This window comes from Vigna umbellata, chromosome 7 (assembly GCF_029865625.1).
Source record: "Vigna umbellata cultivar VRB3 chromosome 7, Vumbellata_1.0, whole genome shotgun sequence".
NCBI lineage: Eukaryota > Viridiplantae > Streptophyta > Magnoliopsida > Fabales > Fabaceae > Vigna > Vigna umbellata.
This window is the reverse complement of record NC_142171.1, coordinates 30,922,103-30,942,966: the sequence shown is the minus strand read 5'-3', so window position 1 is coordinate 30,942,966 and position 20,864 is coordinate 30,922,103. Positions and strand designations below refer to the sequence as shown.

General features: G+C 34.8%; 3 protein-coding genes across 3 annotated transcripts; all 3 read left to right on the top strand.

Annotated features, from left to right (window-relative positions):
• Positions 1 to 5,847: 5,847 nt before the first annotated feature.
• On the top strand, positions 5,848 to 7,624 carry LOC148195719 (uncharacterized). Its single transcript, XM_088093906.1, has 2 exons — positions 5,848 to 6,613; positions 6,683 to 7,624. The coding sequence occupies exons 1-2, from the start codon at positions 5,974 to 5,976 to the stop codon at positions 7,288 to 7,290; spliced, it is 1,248 nt and encodes a 415-aa protein (XP_087950032.1). The 5' UTR covers positions 5,848 to 5,973; the 3' UTR covers positions 7,291 to 7,624.
• A 3,953-nt stretch (positions 7,625 to 11,577) lies between these two features.
• LOC148195718 (uncharacterized) lies at positions 11,578 to 13,354 on the top strand. Its single transcript, XM_088093892.1, has one exon. It carries the CDS (start codon positions 11,704 to 11,706, stop codon positions 13,018 to 13,020), a length of 1,317 nt encoding a protein of 438 aa, XP_087950018.1. The 5' UTR covers positions 11,578 to 11,703; the 3' UTR covers positions 13,021 to 13,354.
• A 3,951-nt stretch (positions 13,355 to 17,305) lies between these two features.
• LOC148195717 (uncharacterized) lies at positions 17,306 to 19,082 on the top strand. Its single transcript, XM_088093901.1, has 2 exons — positions 17,306 to 18,071; positions 18,141 to 19,082. Exons 1-2 carry the CDS (start codon positions 17,432 to 17,434, stop codon positions 18,746 to 18,748), a joined length of 1,248 nt encoding a protein of 415 aa, XP_087950027.1. The 5' UTR covers positions 17,306 to 17,431; the 3' UTR covers positions 18,749 to 19,082.
• Positions 19,083 to 20,864: the final 1,782 nt, after the last annotated feature.

Here is a 20,864-nt window from a genome sequence, read left to right as displayed (position 1 = left end):
TTTCATTTGTCTACGATTTAAAACTGGATTTATATAACAATCTACACGAATGTGGAAAACACAATTCCTAAGACTTGACGGTTTTTAAGAAACAATTCAATGTCAGTGAAATTTGAAACAAATTGGATTTAGATGAACTATAAACTAATTATTTTGTCTAATTGTTGACGGTGAAAAATTGGATATCACTGTTTTCTTTTCGTACAACATATTAGTCAGTTTTGTCTATTCGTTGGTGTTTAGATGATATTTAAGTGTTTTGCATGAAGTGTTTCTTATTTCACTACTTGTTGATTAATTAATTACTTTGATGTTTTTTAAGAAGTGAATTTTAAAACTAACTTAATCTCACAAAACTGACTTGTAAGGTATAAAACTGACTTGTAAGGTATATATATATATATATATATATGGGGTTTGCTAACGCGCGTACGCCTGTTTTTTAGTTGGTACATTTTAGCAATGTGTACCGGATTTTAATAGACAAAAATACCCTTATATATCATGGATTCTAAGTTTTAAGGTTAAGGATATTTTAATAATTTTCATTCTCAAAACTTAAAAAAAAAAAAAGAAACCCCAAACCCTTACTCACCTCTCTCATTCCTCTCAATCCTTTCTCTTTCATCTCTCTCACTCCAACCTTTTCTCTCTCATCCCTACTGTAGCCCCAATTGAAAAAATCAGAAACACTTGCCTTTAATGCCTTTTTAAAGAGTTGAGTCATTGACATATTCACCTTCAGGCAAAGGTTCATTCAAGATCTCTTCAATTTCACCATCTTCACTAATTTATCTAATTTCTCTAATTTCATCATCTGCATATGTTGAATCATCATCTCTAAAAAAACCCTCCACGCCAATTACCAATTCTTTCGGATGTTATTATGCTTGTGAAAATTAGATAAAATTATATACGACAAAAATTATAAAATGAAAACTCATTATAAAGTCATTTTTTGTAAGAAATTGTTTAACAACGAGTGTTTCTGATTTTTTCCAGGCCAATTACCAATTCCTCTGATGTCATTATGCTTGTGAAAATTAGATAAAATTAGATAAGACAAAAATTATAAAATAAAAACTCATTATAAAATCATTTTTTGTAAGAAATTGTTTAACAACAAGTATTTCTGATTTTTTTTCCAAGTCAATTACCAATTCCTTTATGTTTGTGAAAATTGGATAAAGTTAGATGAGACAAAAATTATAAGATCAAAACTCATTATAAAATCATTATTTTGTAAGATTGTTTAACGACAAGTGTTTCTGATTTTTTCAATTGGGGATACAGTAGGGTGTTTCTGATTTTTTTCAATTGGGACTACAGTAGGAATCACAGAAAAAATATTGGAGTGTTCTGATTTTTTCAATTGGAACTACAGTAGGGATCACAGAAAAAAGATTGGAGTGAGAAAGATGAAAGAGAAAGGGTTGAGAGGAATGAGAGAGGTGAGTAAGGGTTTGGGGGGGTTTCTTTTTTTTTTTTTTAAGTTTTGAGAATGAAAATTATTAAAATACCCTTAACCTTAAAACTTAGAATCCATGGTATATAAGGATATTTTTGTCTACTAAAATCCGGTACACATTTGATACGCGGGGACCAAGGCTAATTAGTTTAGTATAGTATTTCTTTTACTTTTATTAAAAACATGTGTAAAAGGTGTTAGGCATGTGCTAGATAGGAGGGACTTTTAGTCCTATATATAGACATGCCACCACCTCTTGTAAGGGACTTTTGAGCATAATGAATTGTTATTCTGTTGAGAACACTCCAGATCAATTCTACCTTGAAAGTCAAAGCTAGAGAATCCCAAAGGATCTCCTCTAGCCACCTTCCATTCACACCATCCATTCTCTCATTTTCCATTATCAGATTCTCTCTCCTCCGTAGCATCCATCTCACGCCACTCTCATCAATTGAAAGCTTCCTCGGGGCTTGCATCATATCTAATGCCACGCGTGCCTTATTCCCTCACGAGATTTCATCAGCGAAGCCTCCGAATCCTTTTCCTCATGAGATTCATCACCTCCGAATCTCAAACTTCTCACGTCTGATAGATCCCTCCGAACCACATCTTCATCTCTGCTTCACGACCATTCTCCACCGATTAGATCCTTTCTCACCGCCTAAAACACTTCTCCATCGCTCAAACCGCTTCCGCATCAAACCTTAGGTTTTCAACCGAACAAACCTCGAATCTCTGGTTTGTTCCTCACTGTTCATCTTCGAATCCAAATGCTAGGGTTCTTGACTACGTCTGTTTCTTCCGCTGCTTCCCGGTCTTCATCTCGAACAAATCCCGGTTTCTCGTCGTTTCCGGATTCAGCTCAAGCCGTCGCCTATCATGTGGTAATCAGAGCTCAGGTTCTCCGCGCTTCGAAAGCTAAGTATCTCTCCATTGATTCGCGTCTCTGATCTGAGTTTAAGTTTCTTGCGTTGTTATGAAATTCACGAGTTGTTTCGATTCTGTCTTGATCTTATTCATTCGTGTTGAATCTCTTCAATATTCGTGTTGTTCATTATGATTCCTTCTCTGTCTTGTGTTGATTCATGTGTTTTGGTCTTGATCTGTTCATTAGGTTTCTGCTTGAGTCATTTCTTGTATGCTAACCTTGTTTTGGTTGTGTCTTTCATCATCTTAATCGGTCCAAATTTTTGTTGAGTCATTTTCATTGCTGAATCATATTCTGTCATGTTTACAGTCATGTTTAATTGCTTAAAATGTCATAAATTTTGTGTTCAAAGCTGTGTTGAGTTTTTTTTCTGAGATTCTGGAATATATGATCAGTGGCTATACACCATATGAGCTATGATACATTCATTGTGAGCTCGGGTGCATGCAAAAGTGACCGTAATCTCAGATTTAACGTACTGTTGAGGTGTATTTTGATTTGCGTTTATTGTCATGGTCAATACATATTATTTTGGTGATAAAATGCTTGAATGAGTTCGTATCAGGTGCACATCACTTAAGCCATGAATTGCTGAAGCAAATAGCTTGATGGCACCTTGTGAAAACTCCAGCAGTATCAAATTGCAGTTGGCCGATCTGCATTGTCTTGTTTGAGTCTAATTTTTTGTTTTAAAATCTGTTCTGGCATATAGATCTTGCTGGAAATCTTACATTAACTTCCTCGTGTCGTGTTCAAGTTTCCAATTGCTGTTTTAAAGTCATTTTCATCAATAATTTGTCAATTGACTCCATAAAACTTAAAACTGGTGGTGTAGTTGAGCTGTTTGATTGCATAATTGGCTATTGCAAGTTCAATTTTCGAATTACTACTTTCTGCATCCAACTTCAGAGCAAAACAAGTTGTTTTGATATTTCAAACATGATGCAATAGCTTAATTCGAGTTATATCAGCCTTTGTGCAATTTCACCTTTGAAACCCCAAATTTTAAGTTCAAATTTTTTTTGTACAAGTTGGAACTGCAGTGCTGAATTTTCTTGTGAATTAGATCATTTCAAGAGGACTGGATTGTAGCAATAGCAAGGATCTGTGATAAAAAAAAATATATATATACAGAAAGATGAATATGATATATTCAATGTAAAAAGCTTTTCAGACCTGTTCAATCCAGTTGAAACCAATTTCAAAACAGATTTCAGATTTAAACATATACACTGGTTTCTTTGTGGCATTCCATTTAACAGTTTTGAAAATTCAGTTCTGTACGCTGCATGTGAATTCAGTTTCAACTTGCTGTGAGTTTTGATTTTCTTGCTTTAAAAATCTGTTCTAGCTCTATTCATTAAGTTCCATTTGAGTGCTCACTTTGATCAAAAGCTTTGTTTCTTGCTTGTCATTTGTTGGTTATCTAGTTTTGTCTCTCACATGTTAATCATGTTCTGCTGAATCATAATTGGATCTTTTATTTGCTTTATTAATCTGATCTCAAGTCAGTTGCTCTGCTGTTTTTGTCATTCCATTACCTTGTTTATCTTAGCCATTTTCCTGATTGAGAAATCTGATTCCATTCTGGTTTTTGGGATTTGAAAGAAGGTAAGTGTGAATGGTAGCATATTAGGTGGTAGTGATCCACAGGATTCTCTGGCCTAGACTGAAAATTTCTCTTTTAAACTTTTCATTTGAGTGTTTTAAATTTTTAAAGAGAAACCTCAGTGCTGTGAGCTTTGTAAGGCTAATTTAGCCTAAATTCGTTGGCATTTGCATGAGAGTTCAGTTTCAATTAACCATTTGTTGACTGTGTTCATTGTGCAAGAAAAGAAATTGGAGTAATTACATTGGATCAGCTGTGCTTTATTTCAACTGCAATCACTGTTGTTTTCAGTTGATTACTTATTGCCTGGTGATGCTATTTGTGCTTGTGAATGTTAAACTGTCATTGCACTCATTTTAGTTTCAAACATTGCCTGCTGAATTCATTGATATACCCACTGTTTTGCAAATGAATTGTTGATTTCATGGTTTAATTGGACATGTTGAATGCTGATTTTGATTTGATAAGACCTATGGAAACTTGGTAAATGCATAGGATTTGCAAATAATGTGCTGATTGTTTTATGAGCATTTCTGGAAGTGCAACAATACTGCTTTAAAACTGCCAATTCCTGATTTGCCTCACATTACTCTTTGTCCATTCATTTGATTAGCATGGTCCACTGATTTCTGAATTAGTTTAAGACAGTGTTCTTGACTAGTTGGTCCATTGTTGCTGTCCAGTGTAATTCACTAATTTTTTCTGAAAATGCTGCTCTTGTCATAATCAATTGTGCATCAAACTGTTTTAATTGCCAATGCATCCTCCAGTTTTAGGAAGTGATTAAAGCACCTAAATTTCTAGTTTTAACTTGGTGATTGAATTAATTAGATGGTTAAATTCTGCATTGAATTATATCCAATCTGAAGTTAATTCACTGTCCATTTGCACTTGCTGGATTTTGTTGAGATTTATGTGTGCAGAGCTGATGTGAATGAATCATTAGTTGAGCATAATATTACTGAAGAAACAGTAGCAGAAAAAAAAAACCTCAGTGTGGAGCTTGGAACAGGCTAGAAACAACCATTCAAACAGGGAAGTTGCCTAATTTACCCTTTGTTATGAATTGATATTCTGTTTTAGCTTGTAAGTGATGTAAGTGATAATATTGAATGAGTATCCTGCTGATTTTGGTTGAAATTTAACTGTGCAGAATACTTGGAACAGTTTGAGAGTTTAGTTTAAGCACTTCATGTGGAAGCTTTGAACTAAAGTGAGTTTAATTGAACAGCAGCATAATTCTGAGTGGAAAGCTTGGAAAGCTTGTACAGCCAAGAGAAAGGGAAGTTCTTACTGCCCTATATCTTCTTTTACAATCTGTTTTAACCAAGTGAATACTCACAACAGTTTTTGTGCATTTGTGATTATAGGATTGACCAGAAGCTAGATTGCCCAAGTTATCCCGCAACAAGAAATTGAAGCAATAGGAGTGTACGTATTTTTGGCACAAGGACTGGCATCCAAAAGTGGATTGTAGCTGAACCAGACCAGACCGTGACAGCTGTTTGAATTTTTTTGTAAATTGTTTTCTTCATTTTATGTGTAATAGGTTTTTGTGTTAGCTTTCTTTTAATATCAGTGTAAAAGGCCATTCAAAGTCCAAGTGTCTTGGAAGAGTCCTTGGTGCTCTTTCAACTCTTGGCAAAACTTTTCTTGTTTGTGTTTAATTTTTAGTGTCTTACGTTTAGGGTGATTTTAGGCTAAAAGGGATTAAACTCTAAGCCTTGTCACATTAGAGTCCGCAAAGTCTCATTTATTAGTGTTTAATTGTTGTGATTGTTTGTGAGTTGTGTCCTTTGATTTTAAAAGTGATTTTAGTTTAAAGGGTAACTAGTAGTAACCTAAGACATTTCTGGCAAGGCAAGACTTGGTACTTAAGCAGTCTTCATGACTCACCTCTCTTACCTGGGACTTGTCTAAGTGTGAATCTTGTATATCTTTTACACTAGAAAACTTTTAGAAACAAAGATGTCTTGTTATCCATATAGGTCTTCTAGGAATTTTAATTTTGATAAGCAACTTAGTTACAAAGGAATCAAAAGAGAACATGATAAAGCTAGAAGGAAGTCTTGTTCATCTTATGAATTTGATAGGATTGAAGATGATTTGTATAAAAAAGCTAGTGAAAATATTCCATTCTTTGGTGATGATATTGGTGCATTAACATACCTAGCTTGGGAAAAGGAAATTAATGACATGCATTCATTCATGGTGAGAAAAAGTAAATATGAATCCTTCTATTCTAGAGATGATGAATCTTATATTCTTAATCTTTACACTTCTAGTTTTAAAAAGCATGCAAGAGAGTGGTGGGATGATAGGCAATATCATGTTAAGATAGGTAGAAAATATTCCATTCATGATTGGAATGAATTGAAAGTTTGTATGAGAAGAAAGTTTGTGCCTCGAGAAATTGAAAGGAACTTAGAACTTATGAGAGAGCTTATTAGAAAAGGTGAGTCATTCATTCAAAATTTAAGTGGGTTCTCCCGTAGGGAAAGTGAGTTTCTAGAAAAACTTAGGAGGCTATGGGAAGAGACAAGCAAACATATAATTGATAGATTAAAAAGAGAAAAACAAAAGCAAGAAGTAAGAGAAAAAAGAGAGATAAAGAAAAGAGAAATAGAGAGAAGAGAAAAAGAGAGAAAGAGAAGAGAAGAAGAGAAAAGAAGAGAGCAAGAGAGAAGAGAAGAGGAAGAAAACGAGAGAAGAAAAGAGGAAGAAAGAGAGAAAAGAGATGAGGAAGAAAGAGAAGAAGAGAAAAGAAGAGAGAAAGAGAGAAAAGAAACACTTAGAAGAGAAAAGGAAGAAGTTGAAAGGATAGAAATGGAAGAAAAGAAATCAAAGCAATTAAGGGCAACATCTCCTCCTACATTAGAAGTCAAACTCTTAAGGGGAGGTTTTCTATCCTCTCACTCTTATCCATTTATATTTGAATTTTCCAAATTTCACTTTTCTTTCAAAGAATTGGCCACTCCATCTTTAAAAATGTTATCACTTTCAACACATGCAAATTTCCAACATGGGTTATGGTTACCTTTATGGTTACCAATAACTCAAGATACAAATAAAATTTCAAATGAAGAAAGGTTTCTTTGTTATATTAAAATTAAAAATTTCAAAATTTGGAAACCTTCTTCTACACATATTCTTTTATATATCTTATTGGGTCAAAGAAAACTAATTAGAGATATGTTTGATGCTTATTGCAGATGGATATTTGACCCAGGAGGAACCCTTATGAAGCTAACAAAAATAAGTCTTCAAAAGCACCATCAGATTTGAGGACAAATCCTTTCCAAGGGGGAGGGGATGATACGCGGGGACCAAGGCTAATTAGTTTAGTATAGTATTTCTTTTACTTTTATTAAAAACATGTGTAAAAGGTGTTAGGCATGTGCTAGATAGGAGGGACTTTTAGTCCTATATATAGACATGCCACCACCTCTTGTAAGGGACTTTTGAGCATAATGAATTGTTATTCTGTTGAGAACACTCCAGATCAATTCTACCTTGAAAGTCAAAGCTAGAGAATCCCAAAGGATCTCCTCTAGCCACCTTCCATTCACACCATCCATTCTCTCATTTTCCATTATCAGATTCTCTCTCCTCCGTAGCATCCATCTCACGCCACTCTCATCAATTGAAAGCTTCCTCGGGGCTTGCATCATATCTAATGCCACGCGTTCCTTATTCCCTCACGAGATTTCATCAGCGAAGCCTCCGAATCCTTTTCCTCATGAGATTCGTCACCTCCGAATCTCAAACTTCTCACGTCTGATAGATCCCTCCGAACCACATCTTCATCTCTGCTTCACGACCATTCTCCACCGATTAGATCCTTTCTCACCGCCTAAAACACTTCTCCATCGCTCAAACCGCTTCCGCATCAAACCTTAGGTTTTCAACCGAACAAACCTCGAATCTCTGGTTTGTTCCTCACTGTTCATCTTCGAATCCAAATGCTAGGGTTCTTGACTACGTCTGTTTCTTCCGCTGCTTCCCGGTCTTCATCTCGAACAAATCCCGGTTTCTCGTCGTTTCCGGATTCAGCTCAAGCCGTCGCCTATCATGTGGTAATCAGAGCTCAGGTTCTCCGCGCTTCGAAAGCTAAGTATCTCTCCATTGATTCGCGTCTCTGATCTGAGTTTAAGTTTCTTGCGTTGTTATGAAATTCACGAGTTGTTTCGATTCTGTCTTGATCTTATTCATTCGTGTTGAATCTCTTCAATATTCGTGTTGTTCATTATGATTCCTTCTCTGTCTTGTGTTGATTCATGTGTTTTGGTCTTGATCTGTTCATTAGGTTTCTGCTTGAGTCATTTCTTGTATGCTAACCTTGTTTTGGTTGTGTCTTTCATCATCTTAATCGGTCCAAATTTTTGTTGAGTCATTTTCATTGCTGAATCATATTCTGTCATGTTTACAGTCATGTTTAATTGCTTAAAATGTCATAAATTTTGTGTTCAAAGCTGTGTTGAGTTTTTTTTCTGAGATTCTGGAATATATGATCAGTGGCTATACACCATATGAGCTATGATACATTCATTGTGAGCTCGGGTGCATGCAAAAGTGACCGTAATCTCAGATTTAACGTACTGTTGAGGTGTATTTTGATTTGCGTTTATTGTCATGGTCAATACATATTATTTTGGTGATAAAATGCTTGAATGAGTTCGTATCAGGTGCACATCACTTAAGCCATGAATTGCTGAAGCAAATAGCTTGATGGCACCTTGTGAAAACTCCAGCAGTATCAAATTGCAGTTGGCCGATCTGCATTGTCTTGTTTGAGTCTAATTTTTTGTTTTAAAATCTGTTCTGGCATATAGATCTTGCTGGAAATCTTACATTAACTTCCTCGTGTCGTGTTCAAGTTTCCAATTGCTGTTTTAAAGTCATTTTCATCAATAATTTGTCAATTGACTCCATAAAACTTAAAACTGGTGGTGTAGTTGAGCTGTTTGATTGCATAATTGGCTATTGCAAGTTCAATTTTCGAATTACTACTTTCTGCATCCAACTTCAGAGCAAAACAAGTTGTTTTGATATTTCAAACATGATGCAATAGCTTAATTCGAGTTATATCAGCCTTTGTGCAATTTCACCTTTGAAACCCCAAATTTTAAGTTCAAATTTTTTTTGTACAAGTTGGAACTGCAGTGCTGAATTTTCTTGTGAATTAGATCATTTCAAGAGGACTGGATTGTAGCAATAGCAAGGATCTGTGATAAAAAAAAATATATATATACAGAAAGATGAATATGATATATTCAATGTAAAAAGCTTTTCAGACCTGTTCAATCCAGTTGAAACCAATTTCAAAACAGATTTCAGATTTAAACATATACACTGGTTTCTTTGTGGCATTCCATTTAACAGTTTTGAAAATTCAGTTCTGTACGCTGCATGTGAATTCAGTTTCAACTTGCTGTGAGTTTTGATTTTCTTGCTTTAAAAATCTGTTCTAGCTCTATTCATTAAGTTCCATTTGAGTGCTCACTTTGATCAAAAGCTTTGTTTCTTGCTTGTCATTTGTTGGTTATCTAGTTTTGTCTCTCACATGTTAATCATGTTCTGCTGAATCATAATTGGATCTTTTATTTGCTTTATTAATCTGATCTCAAGTCAGTTGCTCTGCTGTTTTTGTCATTCCATTACCTTGTTTATCTTAGCCATTTTCCTGATTGAGAAATCTGATTCCATTCTGGTTTTTGGGATTTGAAAGAAGGTAAGTGTGAATGGTAGCATATTAGGTGGTAGTGATCCACAGGATTCTCTGGCCTAGACTGAAAATTTCTCTTTTAAACTTTTCATTTGAGTGTTTTAAATTTTTAAAGAGAAACCTCAGTGCTGTGAGCTTTGTAAGGCTAATTTAGCCTAAATTCGTTGGCATTTGCATGAGAGTTCAGTTTCAATTAACCATTTGTTGACTGTGTTCATTGTGCAAGAAAAGAAATTGGAGTAATTACATTGGATCAGCTGTGCTTTATTTCAACTGCAATCACTGTTGTTTTCAGTTGATTACTTATTGCCTGGTGATGCTATTTGTGCTTGTGAATGTTAAACTGTCATTGCACTCATTTTAGTTTCAAACATTGCCTGCTGAATTCATTGATATACCCACTGTTTTGCAAATGAATTGTTGATTTCATGGTTTAATTGGACATGTTGAATGCTGATTTTGATTTGATAAGACCTATGGAAACTTGGTAAATGCATAGGATTTGCAAATAATGTGCTGATTGTTTTATGAGCATTTCTGGAAGTGCAACAATACTGCTTTAAAACTGCCAATTCCTGATTTGCCTCACATTACTCTTTGTCCATTCATTTGATTAGCATGGTCCACTGATTTCTGAATTAGTTTAAGACAGTGTTCTTGACTAGTTGGTCCATTGTTGCTGTCCAGTGTAATTCACTAATTTTTTCTGAAAATGCTGCTCTTGTCATAATCAATTGTGCATCAAACTGTTTTAATTGCCAATGCATCCTCCAGTTTTAGGAAGTGATTAAAGCACCTAAATTTCTAGTTTTAACTTGGTGATTGAATTAATTAGATGGTTAAATTCTACATTGAATTATATCCAATCTGAAGTTAATTCACTGTCCATTTGCACTTGCTGGATTTTGTTGAGATTTATGTGTGCAGAGCTGATGTGAATGAATCATTAGTTGAGCATAATATTACTGAAGAAACAGTAGCAGAAAAAAAAAAACCTCAGTGTGGAGCTTGGAACAGGCTAGAAACAACCATTCAAACAGGGAAGTTGCCTAATTTACCCTTTGTTATGAATTGATATTCTGTTTTAGCTTGTAAGTGATGTAAGTGATAATATTGAATGAGTATCCTGCTGATTTTGGTTGAAATTTAACTGTGCAGAATACTTGGAACAGTTTGAGAGTTTAGTTTAAGCACTTCATGTGGAAGCTTTGAACTAAAGTGAGTTTAATTGAACAGCAGCATAATTCTGAGTGGAAAGCTTGGAAAGCTTGTACAGCCAAGAGAAAGGGAAGTTCTTACTGCCCTATATCTTCTTTTACAATCTGTTTTAACCAAGTGAATACTCACAACAGTTTTTGTGCATTTGTGATTATAGGATTGACCAGAAGCTAGATTGCCCAAGTTATCCCGCAACAAGAAATTGAAGCAATAGGAGTGTACGTATTTTTGGCACAAGGACTGGCATCCAAAAGTGGATTGTAGCTGAACCAGACCAGACCGTGACAGCTGTTTGAATTTTTTTGTAAATTGTTTTCTTCATTTTATGTGTAATAGGTTTTTGTGTTAGCTTTCTTTTAATATCAGTGTAAAAGGCCATTCAAAGTCCAAGTGTCTTGGAAGAGTCCTTGGTGCTCTTTCAACTCTTGGCAAAACTTTTCTTGTTTGTGTTTAATTTTTAGTGTCTTACGTTTAGGGTGATTTTAGGCTAAAAGGGATTAAACTCTAAGCCTTGTCACATTAGAGTCCGCAAAGTCTCATTTATTAGTGTTTAATTGTTGTGATTGTTTGTGAGTTGTGTCCTTTGATTTTAAAAGTGATTTTAGTTTAAAGGGTAACTAGTAGTAACCTAAGACATTTCTGGCAAGGCAAGACTTGGTACTTAAGCAGTCTTCATGACTCACCTCTCTTACCTGGGACTTGTCTAAGTGTGAATCTTGTATATCTTTTACACTAGAAAACTTTTAGAAACAAAGATGTCTTGTTATCCATATAGGTCTTCTAGGAATTTTAATTTTGATAAGCAACTTAGTTACAAAGGAATCAAAAGAGAACATGATAAAGCTAGAAGGAAGTCTTGTTCATCTTATGAATTTGATAGGATTGAAGATGATTTGTATAAAAAAGCTAGTGAAAATATTCCATTCTTTGGTGATGATATTGGTGCATTAACATACCTAGCTTGGGAAAAGGAAATTAATGACATGCATTCATTCATGGTGAGAAAAAGTAAATATGAATCCTTCTATTCTAGAGATGATGAATCTTATATTCTTAATCTTTACACTTCTAGTTTTAAAAAGCATGCAAGAGAGTGGTGGGATGATAGGCAATATCATGTTAAGATAGGTAGAAAATATTCCATTCATGATTGGAATGAATTGAAAGTTTGTATGAGAAGAAAGTTTGTGCCTCGAGAAATTGAAAGGAACTTAGAACTTATGAGAGAGCTTATTAGAAAAGGTGAGTCATTCATTCAAAATTTAAGTGGGTTCTCCCGTAGGGAAAGTGAGTTTCTAGAAAAACTTAGGAGGCTATGGGAAGAGACAAGCAAACATATAATTGATAGATTAAAAAGAGAAAAACAAAAGCAAGAAGTAAGAGAAAAAAGAGAGATAAAGAAAAGAGAAATAGAGAGAAGAGAAAAAGAGAGAAAGAGAAGAGAAGAAGAGAAAAGAAGAGAGCAAGAGAGAAGAGAAGAGGAAGAAAACGAGAGAAGAAAAGAGGAAGAAAGAGAGAAAAGAGATGAGGAAGAAAGAGAAGAAGAGAAAAGAAGAGAGAAAGAGAGAAAAGAAACACTTAGAAGAGAAAAGGAAGAAGTTGAAAGGATAGAAATGGAAGAAAAGAAATCAAAGCAATTAAGGGCAACATCTCCTCCTACATTAGAAGTCAAACTCTTAAGGGGAGGTTTTCTATCCTCTCACTCTTATCCATTTATATTTGAATTTTCCAAATTTCACTTTTCTTTCAAAGAATTGGCCACTCCATCTTTAAAAATGTTATCACTTTCAACACATGCAAATTTCCAACATGGGTTATGGTTACCTTTATGGTTACCAATAACTCAAGATACAAATAAAATTTCAAATGAAGAAAGGTTTCTTTGTTATATTAAAATTAAAAATTTCAAAATTTGGAAACCTTCTTCTACACATATTCTTTTATATATCTTATTGGGTCAAAGAAAACTAATTAGAGATATGTTTGATGCTTATTGCAGATGGATATTTGACCCAGGAGGAACCCTTATGAAGCTAACAAAAATAAGTCTTCAAAAGCACCATCAGATTTGAGGACAAATCCTTTCCAAGGGGGAGGGGATGATACGCGGGGACCAAGGCTAATTAGTTTAGTATAGTATTTCTTTTACTTTTATTAAAAACATGTGTAAAAGGTGTTAGGCATGTGCTAGATAGGAGGGACTTTTAGTCCTATATATAGACATGCCACCACCTCTTGTAAGGGACTTTTGAGCATAATGAATTGTTATTCTGTTGAGAACACTCCAGATCAATTCTACCTTGAAAGTCAAAGCTAGAGAATCCCAAAGGATCTCCTCTAGCCACCTTCCATTCACACCATCCATTCTCTCATTTTCCATTATCAGATTCTCTCTCCTCCGTAGCATCCATCTCACGCCACTCTCATCAATTGAAAGCTTCCTCGGGGCTTGCATCATATCTAATGCCACGCGTTCCTTATTCCCTCACGAGATTTCATCAGCGAAGCCTCCGAATCCTTTTCCTCATGAGATTCGTCACCTCCGAATCTCAAACTTCTCACGTCTGATAGATCCCTCCGAACCACATCTTCATCTCTGCTTCACGACCATTCTCCACCGATTAGATCCTTTCTCACCGCCTAAAACACTTCTCCATCGCTCAAACCGCTTCCGCATCAAACCTTAGGTTTTCAACCGAACAAACCTCGAATCTCTGGTTTGTTCCTCACTGTTCATCTTCGAATCCAAATGCTAGGGTTCTTGACTACGTCTGTTTCTTCCGCTGCTTCCCGGTCTTCATCTCGAACAAATCCCGGTTTCTCGTCGTTTCCGGATTCAGCTCAAGCCGTCGCCTATCATGTGGTAATCAGAGCTCAGGTTCTCCGCGCTTCGAAAGCTAAGTATCTCTCCATTGATTCGCGTCTCTGATCTGAGTTTAAGTTTCTTGCGTTGTTATGAAATTCACGAGTTGTTTCGATTCTGTCTTGATCTTATTCATTCGTGTTGAATCTCTTCAATATTCGTGTTGTTCATTATGATTCCTTCTCTGTCTTGTGTTGATTCATGTGTTTTGGTCTTGATCTGTTCATTAGGTTTCTGCTTGAGTCATTTCTTGTATGCTAACCTTGTTTTGGTTGTGTCTTTCATCATCTTAATCGGTCCAAATTTTTGTTGAGTCATTTTCATTGCTGAATCATATTCTGTCATGTTTACAGTCATGTTTAATTGCTTAAAATGTCATAAATTTTGTGTTCAAAGCTGTGTTGAGTTTTTTTTCTGAGATTCTGGAATATATGATCAGTGGCTATACACCATATGAGCTATGATACATTCATTGTGAGCTCGGGTGCATGCAAAAGTGACCGTAATCTCAGATTTAACGTACTGTTGAGGTGTATTTTGATTTGCGTTTATTGTCATGGTCAATACATATTATTTTGGTGATAAAATGCTTGAATGAGTTCGTATCAGGTGCACATCACTTAAGCCATGAATTGCTGAAGCAAATAGCTTGATGGCACCTTGTGAAAACTCCAGCAGTATCAAATTGCAGTTGGCCGATCTGCATTGTCTTGTTTGAGTCTAATTTTTTGTTTTAAAATCTGTTCTGGCATATAGATCTTGCTGGAAATCTTACATTAACTTCCTCGTGTCGTGTTCAAGTTTCCAATTGCTGTTTTAAAGTCATTTTCATCAATAATTTGTCAATTGACTCCATAAAACTTAAAACTGGTGGTGTAGTTGAGCTGTTTGATTGCATAATTGGCTATTGCAAGTTCAATTTTCGAATTACTACTTTCTGCATCCAACTTCAGAGCAAAACAAGTTGTTTTGATATTTCAAACATGATGCAATAGCTTAATTTGAGTTATATCAGCCTTTGTGCAATTTCACCTTTGAAACCCCAAATTTTAAGTTCAAATTTTTTTTGTACAAGTTGGAACTGCAGTGCTGAATTTTCTTGTGAATTAGATCATTTCAAGAGGACTGGATTGTAGCAATAGCAAGGATCTGTGATAAAAAAAATATATATATACAGAAAGATGAATATGATATATTCAATGTAAAAAGCTTTTCAGACCTGTTCAATCCAGTTGAAACCAATTTCAAAACAGATTTCAGATTTAAACATATACACTGGTTTCTTTGTGGCATTCCATTTAACAGTTTTGAAAATTCAGTTCTGTACGCTGCATGTGAATTCAGTTTCAACTTGCTGTGAGTTTTGATTTTCTTGCTTTAAAAATCTGTTCTAGCTCTATTCATTAAGTTCCATTTGAGTGCTCACTTTGATCAAAAGCTTTGTTTCTTGCTTGTCATTTGTTGGTTATCTAGTTTTGTCTCTCACATGTTAATCATGTTCTGCTGAATCATAATTGGATCTTTTATTTGCTTTATTAATCTGATCTCAAGTCAGTTGCTCTGCTGTTTTTGTCATTCCATTACCTTGTTTATCTTAGCCATTTTCCTGATTGAGAAATCTGATTCCATTCTGGTTTTTGGGATTTGAAAGAAGGTAAGTGTGAATGGTAGCATATTAGGTGGTAGTGATCCACAGGATTCTCTGGCCTAGACTGAAAATTTCTCTTTTAAACTTTTCATTTGAGTGTTTTAAATTTTTAAAGAGAAACCTCAGTGCTGTGAGCTTTGTAAGGCTAATTTAGCCTAAATTCGTTGGCATTTGCATGAGAGTTCAGTTTCAATTAACCATTTGTTGACTGTGTTCATTGTGCAAGAAAAGAAATTGGAGTAATTACATTGGATCAGCTGTGCTTTATTTCAACTGCAATCACTGTTGTTTTCAGTTGATTACTTATTGCCTGGTGATGCTATTTGTGCTTGTGAATGTTAAACTGTCATTGCACTCATTTTAGTTTCAAACATTGCCTGCTGAATTCATTGATATACCCACTGTTTTGCAAATGAATTGTTGATTTCATGGTTTAATTGGACATGTTGAATGCTGATTTTGATTTGATAAGACCTATGGAAACTTGGTAAATGCATAGGATTTGCAAATAATGTGCTGATTGTTTTATGAGCATTTCTGGAAGTGCAACAATACTGCTTTAAAACTGCCAATTCCTGATTTGCCTCACATTACTCTTTGTCCATTCATTTGATTAGCATGGTCCACTGATTTCTGAATTAGTTTAAGACAGTGTTCTTGACTAGTTGGTCCATTGTTGCTGTCCAGTGTAATTCACTAATTTTTTCTGAAAATGCTGCTCTTGTCATAATCAATTGTGCATCAAACTGTTTTAATTGCCAATGCATCCTCCAGTTTTAGGAAGTGATTAAAGCACCTAAATTTCTAGTTTTAACTTGGTGATTGAATTAATTAGATGGTTAAATTCTACATTGAATTATATCCAATCTGAAGTTAATTCACTGTCCATTTGCACTTGCTGGATTTTGTTGAGATTTATGTGTGCAGAGCTGATGTGAATGAATCATTAGTTGAGCATAATATTACTGAAGAAACAGTAGCAGAAAAAAAAAACCTCAGTGTGGAGCTTGGAACAGGCTAGAAACAACCATTCAAACAGGGAAGTTGCCTAATTTACCCTTTGTTATGAATTGATATTCTGTTTTAGCTTGTAAGTGATGTAAGTGATAATATTGAATGAGTATCCTGCTGATTTTGGTTGAAATTTAACTGTGCAGAATACTTGGAACAGTTTGAGAGTTTAGTTTAAGCACTTCATGTGGAAGCTTTGAACTAAAGTGAGTTTAATTGAACAGCAGCATAATTCTGAGTGGAAAGCTTGGAAAGCTTGTACAGCCAAGAGAAAGGGAAGTTCTTACTGCCCTATATCTTCTTTTACAATCTGTTTTAACCAAGTGAATACTCACAACAGTTTTTGTGCATTTGTGATTATAGGATTGACCAGAAGCTAGATTGCCCAAGTTATCCCGCAACAAGAAATTGAAGCAATAGGAGTGTACGTATTTTTGGCACAAGGACTGGCATCCAAAAGTGGATTGTAGCTGAACCAGACCAGACCGTGACAGCTGTTTGAATTTTTTTGTAAATTGTTTTCTTCATTTTATGTGTAATAGGTTTTTGTGTTAGCTTTCTTTTAATATCAGTGTAAAAGGCCATTCAAAGTCCAAGTGTCTTGGAAGAGTCCTTGGTGCTCTTTCAACTCTTGGCAAAACTTTTCTTGTTTGTGTTTAATTTTTAGTGTCTTACGTTTAGGGTGATTTTAGGCTAAAAGGGATTAAACTCTAAGCCTTGTCACATTAGAGTCCGCAAAGTCTCATTTATTAGTGTTTAATTGTTGTGATTGTTTGTGAGTTGTGTCCTTTGATTTTAAAAGTGATTTTAGTTTAAAGGGTAACTAGTAGTAACCTAAGACATTTCTGGCAAGGCAAGACTTGGTACTTAAGCAGTCTTCATGACTCACCTCTCTTACCTGGGACTTGTCTAAGTGTGAATCTTGTATATCTTTTACACTAGAAAACTTTTAGAAACAAAGATGTCTTGTTATCCATATAGGTCTTCTAGGAATTTTAATTTTGATAAGCAACTTAGTTACAAAGGAATCAAAAGAGAACATGATAAAGCTAGAAGGAAGTCTTGTTCATCTTATGAATTTGATAGGATTGAAGATGATTTGTATAAAAAAGCTAGTGAAAATATTCCATTCTTTGGTGATGATATTGGTGCATTAACATACCTAGCTTGGGAAAAGGAAATTAATGACATGCATTCATTCATGGTGAGAAAAAGTAAATATGAATCCTTCTATTCTAGAGATGATGAATCTTATATTCTTAATCTTTACACTTCTAGTTTTAAAAAGCATGCAAGAGAGTGGTGGGATGATAGGCAATATCATGTTAAGATAGGTAGAAAATATTCCATTCATGATTGGAATGAATTGAAAGTTTGTATGAGAAGAAAGTTTGTGCCTCGAGAAATTGAAAGGAACTTAGAACTTATGAGAGAGCTTATTAGAAAAGGTGAGTCATTCATTCAAAATTTAAGTGGGTTCTCCCGTAGGGAAAGTGAGTTTCTAGAAAAACTTAGGAGGCTATGGGAAGAGACAAGCAAACATATAATTGATAGATTAAAAAGAGAAAAACAAAAGCAAGAAGTAAGAGAAAAAAGAGAGATAAAGAAAAGAGAAATAGAGAGAAGAGAAAAAGAGAGAAAGAGAAGAGAAGAAGAGAAAAGAAGAGAGCAAGAGAGAAGAGAAGAGGAAGAAAACGAGAGAAGAAAAGAGGAAGAAAGAGAGAAAAGAGATGAGGAAGAAAGAGAAGAAGAGAAAAGAAGAGAGAAAGAGAGAAAAGAAACACTTAGAAGAGAAAAGGAAGAAGTTGAAAGGATAGAAATGGAAGAAAAGAAATCAAAGCAATTAAGGGCAACATCTCCTCCTACATTAGAAGTCAAACTCTTAAGGGGAGGTTTTCTATCCTCTCACTCTTATCCATTTATATTTGAATTTTCCAAATTTCACTTTTCTTTCAAAGAATTGGCCACTCCATCTTTAAAAATGTTATCACTTTCAACACATGCAAATTTCCAACATGGGTTATGGTTACCTTTATGGTTACCAATAACTCAAGATACAAATAAAATTTCAAATGAAGAAAGGTTTCTTTGTTATATTAAAATTAAAAATTTCAAAATTTGGAAACCTTCTTCTACACATATTCTTTTATATATCTTATTGGGTCAAAGAAAACTAATTAGAGATATGTTTGATGCTTATTGCAGATGGATATTTGACCCAGGAGGAACCCTTATGAAGCTAACAAAAATAAGTCTTCAAAAGCACCATCAGATTTGAGGACAAATCCTTTCCAAGGGGGAGGGGATGATACGCGGGGACCAAGGCTAATTAGTTTAGTATAGTATTTCTTTTACTTTTATTAAAAACATGTGTAAAAGGTGTTAGGCATGTGCTAGATAGGAGGGACTTTTAGTCCTATATATAGACATGCCACCACCTCTTGTAAGGGACTTTTGAGCATAATGAATTGTTATTCTGTTGAGAACACTCCAGATCAATTCTACCTTGAAAGTCAAAGCTAGAGAATCCCAAAGGATCTCCTCTAGCCACCTTCCATTCACACCATCCATTCTCTCATTTTCCATTATCAGATTCTCTCTCCTCCGTAGCATCCATCTCACGCCACTCTCATCAATTGAAAGCTTCCTCGGGGCTTGCATCATATCTAATGCCACGCGTTCCTTATTCCCTCACGAGATTTCATCAGCGAAGCCTCCGAATCCTTTTCCTCATGAGATTCGTCACCTCCGAATCTCAAACTTCTCACGTCTGATAGATCCCTCCGAACCACATCTTCATCTCTGCTTCACGACCATTCTCCACCGATTAGATCCTTTCTCACCGCCTAAAACACTTCTCCATCGCTCAAACCGCTTCCGCATCAAACCTTAGGTTTTCAACCGAACAAACCTCGAATCTCTGGTTTGTTCCTCACTGTTCATCTTCGAATCCAAATGCTAGGGTTCTTGACTACGTCTGTTTCTTCCGCTGCTTCCCGGTCTTCATCTCGAACAAATCCCGGTTTCTCGTCGTTTCCGGATTCAGCTCAAGCCGTCGCCTATCAACATTGCTAAAATGTACCAACTGAAAAACAGGCGTACGCGCGTTAGCAAGCCCCTATATATATATATATATATATATATATATATATATATATATGGGTTTGCTAACGCACATACTCATGGATTCTAAGTTTTAAAGTTAAGGGTATTTTAATAATTTTCATTCTCAAAACTAAAAAAAAACCCCAAACCTTTACTCACTTCTCTCATTCCTCTCAACCATTTCTCTTTCATCTCTCTCACTCCAACCTTTTTCTCTGTCATCCCTACTGTAGCCCCAATTGAAAAAAATCAGAAACACTTGCCGTTAAACAATTTGTCTTTGTAAAGAGTTGAGTCATTGACATATTCACCTTCAGGTAAAGGTTCATTCAAGATCTCTTCAATTTCATCATCTCCATTAACCTCTCTAATTTCATCATCTGCATATGTTGAATCATCATCTCTAAAAAAACCCTCCATGTCAATTATCATTTCCTTCGGATGTCATTATGCTTGTGAAAATTAGATAAAATTATATACACGACAAAAATTAGAAAATGAAAAATCATTATAAAATTATTTGTAAGAAATTGTTTAATAACGAGTGTTTCTGATTTTTTTCCAGGCCAATTACCAATTTCTTTGATGTCATTATGCTTGTGAAAATTAGATAAGACAAATTATAAAATGAAAACTCATTATGAAATCATTTTTTTGTAAGAAATTGTTTAACCGCGAGTATTTTTGATTTTTTTTCCAGGTCAATTACCAATTTCTTTATGCTTGTGAAAATTGGATAAAGTTAGATAAGACAAAAATTATAAAATGAAAACTCATTATAAAATCATTTTTTTTGTAAGAAATTGTTTAAGTGCGAATATTTCTGATTTTTTTTCCAGGTCAATTACCAATACCTTTATGCTTGTGAAAATTGGATAAAATTAGATAAGACAAAAATTATAAAATGAAAACTCATTATAAAATCATTTTTTGTAAGATTGTTTAACAATTTCTGATTTTTTTCAGTTGGGGCTACCATAGGATGACATAGAAAATGTTCAAGTGAGAGAGATGAAAGAGAAAGGGTTGAGAGGAATGAGGGAGATGAGCAAGGGTTTCGGGTTTCTGTTTTTAGTTTTGAGAATGAAAATTATTAAAATACCCTTAACCTTAAAACTTAGAATCCATGATATATAAGGGTATTTTTGTCTACTAAAACCCGGTACACATTGCTAATGTACCAACTGAAAAATAGGCGTACACGCGTTAGCAAACCCCATATACATACATACACACACACACACACACACACACACACACACACACACATATATATATATATATATATA

Bases quoted from the DNA above. Each gene is read 5' to 3' on its own strand.
- LOC148195719 (XM_088093906.1), top strand. From the start codon at position 5,974: ATGTCTTGTTATCCATATAGGTCTTCTAGGAATTTTAATTTTGATAAG. The intron at 6,614-6,682 runs TAAAGAAAAGAG...AAAGAAGAGAGC, and splicing joins AGTAAGAGAAAAAAGAGAGA to AAGAGAGAAGAGAAGAGGAA.
- LOC148195717 (XM_088093901.1), top strand. From the start codon at position 17,432: ATGTCTTGTTATCCATATAGGTCTTCTAGGAATTTTAATTTTGATAAG. The intron at 18,072-18,140 runs TAAAGAAAAGAG...AAAGAAGAGAGC, and splicing joins AGTAAGAGAAAAAAGAGAGA to AAGAGAGAAGAGAAGAGGAA.
- LOC148195718 (XM_088093892.1), top strand. From the start codon at position 11,704: ATGTCTTGTTATCCATATAGGTCTTCTAGGAATTTTAATTTTGATAAG.